Raw genomic sequence first — 13110 nt, forward strand, 5'->3', positions numbered from 1 at the left:
TTTCAGAGAAATGGTTGTCCAATCTCATAAAGAGATTTTGTAAATGAACACATATAATACTCCCAAAATGTCATTCCATCCTGTCACCCTTGAATGCAGAGGCTTATCTGCAAGTATCACTGCAGCAAACAAAGCCAATGTACTCTTTATATATTATAATTCAGAGGCTTCTTCAACTTTCTAAATATTTGGAAGATGAATGTGTAGCTCCTCCCCCTTTTTCAGCTTGAACAGTATTGTCATTAACAGATTTGGTGAATAAGATTATAGTTACATCATGTTATGTCTTTCACAACACCATTTTTAAAGGTCTTAAAAGGTTCTTAATAGCCCTCCAACACTACAGTATTTTCACTGCTTCCTCCCCATATAATATAGGGTTAATCTTTGTGTCTGCACCTTATCTGCAGGTCCATGCATCAAAGAACAACAACATGAATGTGCTTGGTGGACTGAAAGGCATGATTCACGAGGGAGGCCTGTGCTCGCTGTGGCGGGGCAATGGCATCAACGTTCTCAAGATTGCACCCGAATCTGCCATCAAGTTCATGGCTTACGAGCAGGTATGGATTTGAAAGATGTCTGTAGCTGTGTACACTAATATCAACAAGCGAGCTGCAACCACTGCAGCTCTCAAAGTAAAAGTGTTACATGACAGTGGATGACATTCCTTCTCAGTTGGGATGGCATATTTCGTACCAGCCATAACTTGCAAATGTTGCAGCTCCATAATAGAAATTGTACTAGTCCATCCTTTACAACAAGGCAAAGGATGATTGTTGCTAGCGTCCCCTATTTTTGAAAAGCATCAGACAAATGTGTTCTTAACCAGACTTCTATATGCTCTTCTTAAAGGAATCGTGAATCCAGAAGGCCCCCCAGATTACAAGCTTACTGTTACAGCAGGACTAGAAATTTTTTCAGAGCCAAATTCCATGCTTTCTGTTTGGCATTCTCCCTTGGTAATCTGTTGCCAAAAGATTAGTAGTTAGATGATTGACTAGAAATGGGAGTCCTCAGATTCAACTCTGCATTCTGCTACGGGAGTTCACTGGATGCTTCGAGACAAATTATTAAGTTCAGTATCTTCTAAGAATAAAATAGGAGAAGGGAAGTCTGGTGGGTGCTGTCTTGAGCTCCTGGAAAAAAAAATTGAGAAGCAGACTAATCAATAACAAAAATTCTATAAGTTCCAACGTTTTCTCCTACAACCTAAATATCAGCATTTCAGCAAAATGAAGCAACTGATCTAGCCAAGTTATAGTGAAGAGTAATTCTGTTAAGAGGTTCATTGCTTATTATTGAAATCCCTACAGAAACTGATATCCTGGTGCAGCAACATACCATTCCTGATATAAAATATAGTAATTTCTTATGCACGCTGCCCTTACTCAGTTAATTGAGATGAAAGTAGAGGAGTCTCCAGTCTTGTCTAAATCCATTGCTTTTCTTTGCAGATAAAGCGAGGAATTCGTGGGCAACAGGAAAGTTTAAGGGTACAGGAGAGATTTGTTGCTGGCTCACTGGCTGGGGCCACAGCACAGACCATAATCTACCCCATGGAGGTAAAATTGCCCCTCTTTGGTACTATAGTGTCCGAAGGCCATGCCCTCTACTTTTTTATCAAAATGTATACTCCTCAAATAATTCCAGGGATGTGTTCAAGCCAAACATCGCCACAGGGCCAGGTTTAGGTTTCAGCTGATTAGAGTAGTTTTCCCTTATATTTGCATTTGGCGTTGCTTGCTACACAAAATGCTCAGCTTTCCTCTTTCCTTGTACCAAATTTCTTGCACTGCATACATTGGATTTGGAAGTGTCTCATAAAAGCTAATCTTTCTTCTGATCAGCTGCTTATGGAAAAATGGGGGACCCCATTGAACTTCTTTATCCATCTTGGTGACTGAATAAGCAGATGAGTTGTCTTCTGATTCCTTCCGTGGTAACTGAAGGAGGGCTTTCTGCTTTACATCTCCACTCTGGGTTTTCAGAAACAAGGACTGTTGCCCCATATGAAATTACTCCCCAAACCTTTATGAATTTCTTTTAACATGTTTTACTGAAATTGAAATGTTATATGAATTTCTGCAATTATATCCAATTTACTACCAATTTGTTCCCCAATAATTTTAGATGTCTTCTAAAATGTCTTCTTTCTTAAATAATTTTCTTAAGTTTTTTTCTAGCAGTTGGTGAGGAAGTCTTTCTTTTCAGCAATAACGGAGGGTTTTGCAAGTTTCAGTTTACAAAAGCATCTCCAGAATCCTTATGTCTTATTGTGAATCAGAAGAGTGCACACATACGAGCACAGAACGTTGCTTAGATTTAAGAAATGAGTGAAATCATTGGAAATATGGTCCATTGTGATGATAGCAGTAGGAAAAATAGATAAATTAAGAGCTTCAGGCAAATGTGAACCCTATTAAGCAGATGGCACTAAGTAGATTCATTTGAATAAAGGATATGAGAACTGCAGTTTTGCTCTGGTACTAATAATGCTGTTCTGGATGGTGCCCAACCATACTTTACCAAATGACTTTTCCATGATTTATTAGGATGAATGAGCATTCAGTCAGCTTACTTTAATATATAGTATTGATAGCGCATGTGCCTCTTTAGGTAATGACATAAACCAGTCAAGTTCCAACTCAGAGTAAATAGCAATTTTAATCTCGTGCTGAGAGTTACTCAAAGGTTGGTAGGGAGGGGAGGACAGGGCATTTACCTAACTGTGGATTCCTTCTTAAAACTGCTAGTAGAGGCTCAGAAATGCAGTTCATTCCAGGTATGACCGTGATAATGTGTGGGGTTTATGTGTGCTATTCCTTTCTAGCACCTTCCCCATTAGTCTTAGTACAACTTTTTGATATAAAATGAATGTGGTATGTATGCCCAGTTTTTTTGAATTGGACTTGTAGTTTACATAAAGCTAATGTCGGTAAGGAGAAAGTTGAGCACTGCAAGAATGGGTATGTCAGAGCTGTTCTTCCCAGCACATTCTTACATTCATGAGAAAACTCAGGCAGAATTCATAATAGTTCAAAAGGCATCTGCTTTCTATCTTGGTTCCCTGTGTTTGGGAAGGAGAGGGGCACAGAGTGATCTTAGTACCAATACCAGAGATATATGTAATGAGTCTTCATTTCCAATTTATTCTGGATATAAGCTAAGTGCTATCCAGGAAGTAGTATTAGCAGACCAAAACCCAATTTTTGTTCCTTTGTATGTATTTAGATTATTTTTAATCTGCTTTTTGTCATCGTGATTTTCAAGGCATGATACAGTTACAATACCAATAACACAAATAATGTAAAGCACCAATAAAATAGAAACAGTAAAAGAAGCTAACATAAAATCATATCTAGCATTTAAGTAAAAGCACAAAACATAACAAACTGCATATTTTAAAAGCCCATTGTGTTAGACATGATTCCAACACCCAGATGCTATCATCAAAATGGCATCTTGAATGTAGCTTAAACATATAACTTCAATCAACAAAACTCATAAAATCTTTATATATGTTCTGCAATTAAGCTGGGTGCCATAAGGTTAAGTGAATTATAGTTTCCAAATAACTGTCACAAGCAAACTGATGCAGTAATTGATATAGGAGTTTAGGGCCTGTGTTCCAATTCCTTTTTTTCCCCTGGAAGTGGCTAAGTTAGCACCTAAAGTTGATAAAAGGAATTATTGGTCACCACCACAGCCTGAGCATGTAAGAGGCATCCAGTATCCTGAAGTATTCCTGATTGAAAAATGGATCTTTTATGGAGATTATGACCCCCAACAGAACTAGGTTATTCCACATTTCACAGGAATTCAAAATGTCTAACATGGGCAACCCTAATTCCTAAACCTTATCTTCTTCCAATTCATTATCAATTTCAGATGTTAGCTTGGTAAAGAATTTGTATCACCAATTTCAGATAGATTAAAAAAAATTTCTAATTAGGAATTCTTAAGTACAAGATCTGCAGGACAAAATAAAATAATAGAAAAACACTGTCAGTTTAAGTAGAGACAACTGAATTGATAGCTGTTTATCTTGGAAAAGCCATTCCTTTTTTGCAGAGGTAGGGAGCCCCATTCACCAAGAGTAGCGTGAGATGGATGATAACCAAGATGGTCTGGGCCAATCTTCTTTTAATTAACATCTTATAAGTCATCAGGAAAAAGAAAATGCTTGCTAGATTTCTGAACTAATCACTTGCAGAAGATTCTTGAAATTAAGTGCAGGAAGGTGTAAAATTAGAAGAAACAGATGCAGATACAGAGACAGTGTTTTCTTGTTTAACATCTGGTTCATTATTTTTTCTCCCCCTAGGTTATGAAGACACGACTGGCCCTTGGCAAGACAGGCCAGTATTCAGGTGTGGCAGACTGTGCCAGGCAGATCCTACAGAAGGAAGGAATCCCTGCCTTTTACAAGGGCTACCTACCAAATATGTTGGGCATTATCCCCTATGCTGGTATCGACCTGGCAGTTTATGAGGTCAGTGGTTGGGCGTGGGTTCGAAGAATAAAGGAGCTATCCAAGGAAGAGGCTATGCTGACATGCTCTTTCCTTTGGAACACTTTTTGAGGATTAGCTGCTTGTCCTTAGGAAAGCGCTTATTCACAGGTAAAAGAGGGCTCCTATCAGTGGCTTCCCCCCCTTTTCTGCAATGTATTTCTGCCTGGCTTTTGATGTCCAGATTACCTTACCCCCTTTCTCACATTTCTCTTTGGTAAGACACTGAAGAACACCTGGTTACAGAAGTACAGCAAGAACACTGCTGACCCAGGAGTTTTGGTCCTCTTGGCCTGTGGCACTGTCTCCAGCACCTGTGGCCAAATTGCTAGTTATCCCCTAGCCCTGGTGCGAACCCGGATGCAGGCTCAAGGTAAGAAAGGAGCATCCTCAATGGAGAAGGTTGACAGCCGTTATAGGTGGGATAACCGTTACAGGGTAGATAATTAAGCATGAAATCTTAGTATCAGAGGAGTGGACATAGGGGAGATTAGTGGGAAAGAAACTGAGAAGGAAAACGGGATAAGAAAGGTAAGTAAAATGTTCATCCTGGGCCTCATTATTCATCTTAAAATTAACAGGTCTCCAAATTTGACCTGTATGTCCATGGTTGTCTGTTCCTCCAAGAAAAAGGAGGAATCCGTTTTCAACGTGAGGGGCCAGGTCAAGTAGGAGGCAGGTTGTTTTCTCTGTTGTTTCAGGTTTTATCATTTATTATACAAACAATGAGGATTCACTTTGAGAATCTAGACATAGTTATTAGGTTCTGCCCCAATTCCAGGAGATTATCTTTAGGTCCTGTTCGAATTCTGGAATGCAATACTTCCAGCCTTGATCTGTCAGTCCTTCTCCCTCTGCACTAACTCTTAGGGTCTGTCCCATGGGTTTGAGTTCAAGCCATGTAAGACCTGGTGACCCTGTTCAAACAAGACTCTCTGAATTTCACCAGCTTTATCAGGTATGTTTTGACAGGCATCCTGCTAATCTTTCCTCTCTTTTTCATTGGCTCTCTACAGCATCAATTGAAGGTGCACCACAGCTAACCATGCTGGCTCTCTTCAGAAACATCCTTTCCCGAGAAGGGGTCCTGGGCCTCTACCGTGGCATCGCCCCCAATTTCATGAAGGTTATTCCTGCTGTCAGCATCAGCTATGTCGTGTATGAGAATATGAAGCAGGCTCTGGGAGTAACATCTAGATGAAGGAGGACCCTGGGTCGCCAAAGGACAGGGGACCTACCTCACAAGAAAGGTTTTGGAAGGGCAGCAAAGGTGGGGATATCGTACTCTAATTGCTGTGAAATGGAGAGCTAAGAGAGTGTTTGGAATGATTGGGTCCAGGCCACCTTGGTCAAAAGTACAAACGTCTCCATGAACAAGAGCCAACTTGCTCACTAACAACCAAGTTTATCCTGCAAAGGCCTTGGTGGGGGAAAAACATGTAACCTCTTGGAGGTATTTTTTCCCCTTGCCCACATTCTGGAATTTGCAGAGATGGTCTCATCAAACAGACCTGCTGCTCCTGCGTATACATCTTGTCCCTCAACAACTAAACATAAAAACCATGACACATTAACAGCCATATCATAACCCAGCAGAAAAGCAGATAAGTTGATAATGATTGCTCTGGAGGTGTTGCCAGATTTCAAGCAACTGCTAGTGAAATGGGTTGACTTTTGATAAATAGCCCTTCTAACTCCTGTTAGCTGTTTTCAATACTGGAGGAAATACATTCAGAGACAATTCATTGACGGCACTAGAATATCTGTGATTATTCCTTGGAGTCCACCAATTTTTTTCTGCAGACATTCAGAAACAGGAGTATCTGAATTTTTGAGGACTTTGGCCAATAGATCCCACTCTTCATTTAGATTTCTATTTGCAATGATGAATTCCTTTTGACTTTTCCCTCTTCCATCCCTCGTCCTAAAACCTATAGGGGTGCTGGAGCCCCAGGTATTTGCATTTTAGGTCAGATCCACTTTACTTGTCTCTGTACTATGGAAACTGTATATTTTGCACATTGACTGTTTTTAACTTATAAGGCTAGATTGCTGTCTCTACCTGGACCTCTGTGGCTGAACTGAAGCCTCTCCCATTTTATCCCCATTCCCTTTCCTTCTATTCTGAGGGAGCAGAGAATGTTGGAATACATTACAAGGGCTACTATTTTGTAGTAACCATCAAAGCACTTTGATGAGATCCCCTAATATGTACATATTTCTACTCACTTTGAGATATTTGCACTAGCTATACCAGCTTTGTTGTTTAAGAAATGCCATAATTAAGGTCCGTGAAGCCATGCATTCAGGAGTTCTTCAGGCTCTGCTTTGTATTGCTCTCCTCTTTTATTTATGACCAGCTGAAATACATTGCAGTTGGGCATTCATTTTTTCCTTTTTGTTGAAAAGTTGGAAAAGGCAGGGGGGAGGCTATAAACCTATTCAGTCCACAGATCCTCTTCTCACAAAACTCTTCCTCTACCAGGGTCTGAAATGTTCCACTTCATCTTTCAAGTGGGTAACCTGCTACCCATCTAGATCAGGGCTTTTCAACCAGTGGTACAGGTACCACCTGTCGTACATTGGTACCTGGCAGGTGGTACACGACCATCCTAGAAAAGTGGTAGCCGGGGAGGGGAATGAGTTGAACCGGTGGCAGCACCGCACAAGCCTGAGTGAGAGATGGCTGGAGTTGCAGGGCTGTCAGGGCTGAGCGGAAGCGCCAGGATCAGCGCCAGGCTTCAGCTGAAGCTCAGCGCTGATCCCGGCGCGTCTGCTGAGCCCAAAAGAAGCGCCCATCAGCTGGAATGTTGCAGCATCTCCAGGGTCTTGTGATTTACATTCAGATGCTTGGCAACTGATTCATATTTATGATGGTCACCATGTGTGAAGTGACCAAAACCTGCTGCAACCACCCAGCAGAGGGGGGGAAATAAAAACCAAACACATCCCCACCCAACCCCCGCTGCCAATCCTCAACAGAAATGCTCACAACAATGAAAACCCTGGACAGGAGGAAGAGCGCTACTGGGCAGGCAGGCAGGTGTCTTGCTCGGCTGTGGCTTGGGGGGCACTTTTTTCAGTGCCATTGTAACTTCGAACAGTCACTAAGTGAACTGTTGTAAGTCGAGGACTAGCTGTACTTCATCACTTTTTTCCTTTTTTTTTTTTGGTCATCAAGTTTTTGACACCTTGCTAGGCGACTGGTGGTATTGGGAAGTTGCCATATCCTAAAAGTGGTACAATGGGTGAAATGGTTCAAAAGCCCTGATCTAGATATCCTGCTGGACAAGGCCAGCTCTGTTGCATTTCTCGGTTGTGTTTCTCCACCACCATGTGCAGGGAAACAAAAGAGGTTTGTGGGACTAAAAAAAGAAAAAGTTCAATCAGACCTTCCAACTTCTCACCAAAAGAAAAAGATCTCGTGAAGTTGGAAGGTCTAATTGAACATATATATTTTTTTAGTCCCACAAACATATGTTTCCCTGCACACGGCAGTGGAGAAACATGATGGAGAAATACAACGGAGCTGGAAATGCTTGGGGGAAGTGAGAGCATTGAGCGGTGGTGCAACAAGCTCTCCAGCTCCGCGGTGGCAGAGAAATGTGACAGAGCTGGAAAGCAGGTGGCAAGGCAAACCCTCCAAGGGCACCAGGCACCGAAACAGGCCCTTCTCTCTCCAGCAGCTGCCCAGGCCCACTGGACGGAAGGCTGGCATCAACTGAAACATGGTGGCATTCTGACTCTGGCAGGGAAAGGGCAGCTGGCACGGCGCTGCATGCAGGATGCCTGCTTGATTCAGCATCCTCCCCGACTCTCTGGGGCTCCGCCGGTGCTTTGGCCCTGGGCTGCTGCTTCCCCGCTCAACTCTCGGGCAGGCTGGGCCAGGAAGGCACCCCTCCTCCGCTCTCCCCGGAGAAATATCAGCTTGCCACCACCGCCGAACACAGCCACCCCAGGGCTGCAGGGGCTGGCCTGGCACCGGAAGGGCACCTGCGCCCTCCCCTCCTGAACTCTCTCATACCTTTAGTTGGTCCTCCCCCACACTCCGAGGTTGGCTCAATCACCACCATGCTTCGAAGCTCTGCATCTCCACACCATGCGCCGACCATGCTCCGCTGTTTGTACCAAATGTTGCCCTGCCCCCCCCCGCATGCTCAACACCTGCTATATGTAAGACATCCCCCCAAATAAGACCTAATGGGTCTTTGGGTCCCCCCCAAAAATAAAAGCCGCCTTATTTTGGGGGAAACACGGTAACTGGCAAAACCAAGTAAGCAAGAGCAATATGGATTTCAGGAATATATCATGTTCTGGGAGGGGGAATACAGAATCTTGAAATCTCTTCGGGTTGAGTCTCTTTGGAAATCATCTCCCACATTTCTCACATCTGGACACGTTGCCTCTTTTCAGATAAACCAAATCCTTGTCCCCTGCTTCTATGCAATCTCTCACACCAACCAGTTGCATTTGAGAGAATCACAGCCATAATGGGAGGGTAACAGACCTATTCCACTGTCACTTTTTAAGAACTGTTGTTGCCTTTTCCAATCTGACATCCGCCGGAAATGTTAATTACGGTTCTTATTTCCAGCAAAATATGTTGAAGCAAGCTGCCATGGTGGATACACTAAATGTTCATAATATCACTCATAAAAGACCTATGACTTTCAGAATTTGAGTCATATCCGTTGAAAGACTTATCATCTGAGTGTCTGCCATGATTGTAGCTGTACTAGAAGTAGGTTGATGCAGGTGGGAGGGGAAGGCACCGCAAGAAATGAATGCTCAAAAATGGGAAAGGGTTTATGCTTTTGTTAGACTATAGTGCTACTTCAGTTTTAGTTACATGCAAGAGGAAATCAGACCTCATTCAGTAGGTAGAAAGAACTTCTTGCAAGTAAGGCAGGATTTTTGGTTCCTCTTGGAAGGTCTTATAAGACGCTCCTTCAAATGAGGTGCCAAGGACAGTGGATGCTGAATTTTGCCCCACTGTAGAGCTTTCAGTGGGATGTTCGCTACAGTCCATTTGCCTATAAGAGAGTAAATTTTGATCATGTATATGAGCTTGCCATTCCGTAAGATCTACCTTACTTGGTTATTAAATATCTGAGTGAGAAACCAGGATAGCAACAGCACCTATAAACTTACATACCACCCCATAGGGCTTTACAGCACTCTGAGTGGTTTATAATGTCAGCATATTGGCCCCAACAATCTGAGTCCTCATTTTACCAACCTCTGAAGGATGGAAGGCTGAGTCAACCTTGAGGCTGTGGGCAGAATTAGCCTGCAATACTGCATTCTAGCCATTCCACCACTAGGCTGAGGATGATACAAGGAGATTTCTCCAGGAAGAAAGAAAGGTGAAGAACAGAGAAAGATGCAATGCCTTGCACAACAGGATCATGTCCTTTCTAAGCTGCTTTCATCTGGGAAATGTTTTCATTGGAAATTTTCATTGGAAATACTGTACATTTATGAGTTTATTAAAATAAGGGTAGGATCCGACACCCATTTATTTAGCATTAATAACATGAACTAAATAAAACTTAATTTTAAGTGGGCGAGTCCAAAATTGTATTTGCTTTGGAGTATTGATTCGGTAGGTAGGATAGGCAAGAGTTGGCATGTCACAATACTATTTTGGGATACTTGGGCTGGTAGCTCTGGCCACTCCTGCATCCATTTTACAGGAAAGAGTAAGGACAAGGGGCAGGATTGTCAAGTTCCAACTTGGAAGTGCCTTTTGTACCTTTCTTGTTTTGCTGCCAGTGGCTCTTTTTGCTACATATCCACATAGCTATATTTTGTTCCCCCTTCCGGCTGGCTGTAGGGAAGAAGGTTCTCAGTTGTCTTGTAGAGAATGTGAAAGAAGATTACAGAGAAAGCAAAGCTGCCATTGTCTCATCTCCCCATCCTCTTCAGCTACATGTATATTCAAAAGAAAGGAGAATATCTGGTTTGCATGAGATACTTATAGGTGACATATTCTAAGATGTGGGCAAGGACACATCTGGAGAATTCAGAAATGGAAGCAAGAGGCTTGATAAGGTGTCCTCAAATGCTTTCCTGCCAGTAGTTGTACCCGAAATGTAGAAGCAGCAACCAACTTGCATGGCTTTAAATGATTGATGATCTTTCCATGACATCTCACTTATGATATTTGTCAGGATTTTAAGGTTAGAAATGTAATTTCTTTATAAATACTGTTTGCTTGGTGGGGAAAAAAAGGAAGATACTGTGGTCCTATCTTATGTAAGGGTTTTCCAGAGGGATTGGTTGGTCACTGAGGAAAACAGGGTCTTTAATTAAGCAAACGTCTTTCATTTGATCCAGGAGGTTATCTTTTTAATGCTAAAAAAAGTTGTACTATACCTCAATAGTAGTTTTGAACTTCTGACTGAAAATCTACTCACCTTTTGAGATGCCAATTGGAGTAAGTAAAAGGAAGCTCATTTGATAAATTGGATGACCTCCAATTTAAATTTTCCCCAGAGAAACTAGATATCTTGCCTGAATCTAATTCCAGTGAGAGATTTCTATATGACTGCCGCTGCTCCTGATGCATTTTGTGTTAAATTTTCAAAGAGAAAAATAAAACACATTTTCCAAACTTTGTTTCTTAGCATGGTATCTGGGAAATGAATTTAGAAGTAACATAAAAACATCAAAGAAGCCATAATACTTCATTTTGTCACTGTTTTCTAACATAGGCTTAACATACCTATTATTTTGAAAAATGAAAAAATAAAATATACTCAATAGGGGAGCACGCAATCACGAGGATTTCAGGATTCACAGAAAAATGGCTTCATGTAGCTCATAATCATCCACTGCTGTTTTAGAAGGCAATTGAAAGTTAATACCATGCAGAGTATCATATCCTGCTGAAAAGGAGTCAACGGAAGTACACAAAATGTCACTAACTCTAATCTTTCAGAGTGTTGACAGTTGTCCACCAATATACTTTCAATTTTCAAAAAGATCTTTGATAAAGTCTCTCACCAAAGGTACTTGAGCAAACATAAAGATCATGGAATTATTTTATAAATTGAAAACTGGTTGAAGAACAGAAAGCATAGTACGAATGATTGCATATTTAATGGCATGTAAACAGTAGGATGCATCAAAGGTCCAATTTTGCTTTTGTGCCTTCGAGTGAGTCTGTTGTGGCTCATGATGATCACATGGACTAGTCGCTGCAGTATTATTGCCAAGATTTTTGAAGTGTTTTTCCCTTCTCCCTTAGACTAAAAGAGAGCGACTGGCCCAAGGTCACTCAGGTGATTTTTGTGCCAAAGGCAGAATTAGAACTTACGATCTTCAAATAACTAGCCTAATGCCTTAACCACTATACTGAACTGGCCCTCAAAGATCTACATTAGCATGAATGTATTTTAACTAGGGATACAAGCACTGAGATAAGATTATCTTTATTGTCATTTTTTACTGGGGGCACAACGGCACACATCAAAAATGAAATTTAGTTGCCCGCTCTCAAAGTGAAACACATACTTGACACACACCTAAAACATACTACAAACAACATATGTATAGACCCACACCCCTACATATATGTCAAGGTAAAAATCACCTTTGTAGAGGGCGAAGGACCGTGCTTCAGAGAATGCATGATGTGCATGCAGGAAGGCAATAAAAACACGACGCATAATCTTACTAAATACCTTTTACTTACAAAAATATAAAAACTAATATATATTATAACAATAAAATATTAAATACTGTCCATCTTGAATATAATGAATGCTGAAAAACATTGCTAATGACACAGTAATTTTAGAATGGTAAGAACATTAAACATGTTCACAGAAAGTGAATGTATATTAAAATGGTATATAGTAGCAAGTATGAAATGATGCGTATTGGGGCAAAAATTATAAGCACACATGCTGATCTCATTTGACGACCTATTAGTAATGGGTTTTTATATTTAGTTGGCTTTTCACATCATATTAGATCAGGCATGTCAAACTCACAATGTCATGTGACATCGCGCAACATATCGGGACTTTTTTCCCATTGCTGCCAATCGGGTAGGTGCGGTTTCAGCGTGACGCATCCAGCCTGCAGACTGGCAGTTTGACATGCCTGTACTAGATTATCACCGATTATCTGATTATTCTCAAAAAATAATTATCATGAAAGATTGTGCGAATTGCCCCACAATTACATAGCCCCACAATTACATTTGTACTATCCAAAATCATATATATCCAACACTGTACCCTTAATACAATGCAGCTATATGTTATGTGGCTTAGAAAAATGCTAGAACATAGAAACCTATTTCTATTCCTATCTCTGTGGGAAGAAATTCTTTTGAATTACGATCTAGAGAAGCTCAAAGTTACACAGGGTTATGCCTTGTGTCCAGGTTGTCTTTGACTTAACAACCATTAATTTAGTCACCGTTTAAAGTTACAATGGGAGTGGGGAAAAAACTTATAACTGATTTTTAAACTTATGACCATTGCAGCATCCTCATTGTCACATGATCAAAATTCAGGTGCTCGGCAACTGACAGCTACACTATCCCAGGTTATGTGATCACCATTTGTAACTTTTTCCAGTTG

At 41.1% G+C, this 13110-nt stretch overlaps 1 protein-coding gene across 1 annotated transcript in view; it reads left to right on the forward strand.

Moving 5' to 3' along the window:
- Positions 1 to 7241, forward strand: part of LOC308664386 (mitochondrial adenyl nucleotide antiporter SLC25A23-like) — a 39571-nt gene extending 32330 nt beyond the window's left edge. The window contains exons 6-10 of the mRNA XM_081321597.1: positions 411 to 563; positions 1458 to 1565; positions 4328 to 4495; positions 4736 to 4886; positions 5530 to 7241. Of these exons, the coding sequence (XP_081177723.1) occupies positions 411 to 563; positions 1458 to 1565; positions 4328 to 4495; positions 4736 to 4886; positions 5530 to 5714 (765 nt within the window). The 3' untranslated portion in view covers positions 5715 to 7241. The remainder of the gene's footprint in view (positions 1 to 410; positions 564 to 1457; positions 1566 to 4327; positions 4496 to 4735; positions 4887 to 5529) is intronic.
- The last annotated feature ends 5869 nt before the right edge of the window (positions 7242 to 13110 follow it).

The sequence above is a fragment of the Vipera berus genome (assembly GCF_964194415.1).
Source record: "Vipera berus genome assembly, chromosome: 2".
Taxonomy (NCBI): domain Eukaryota; kingdom Metazoa; phylum Chordata; class Lepidosauria; order Squamata; family Viperidae; genus Vipera; species Vipera berus.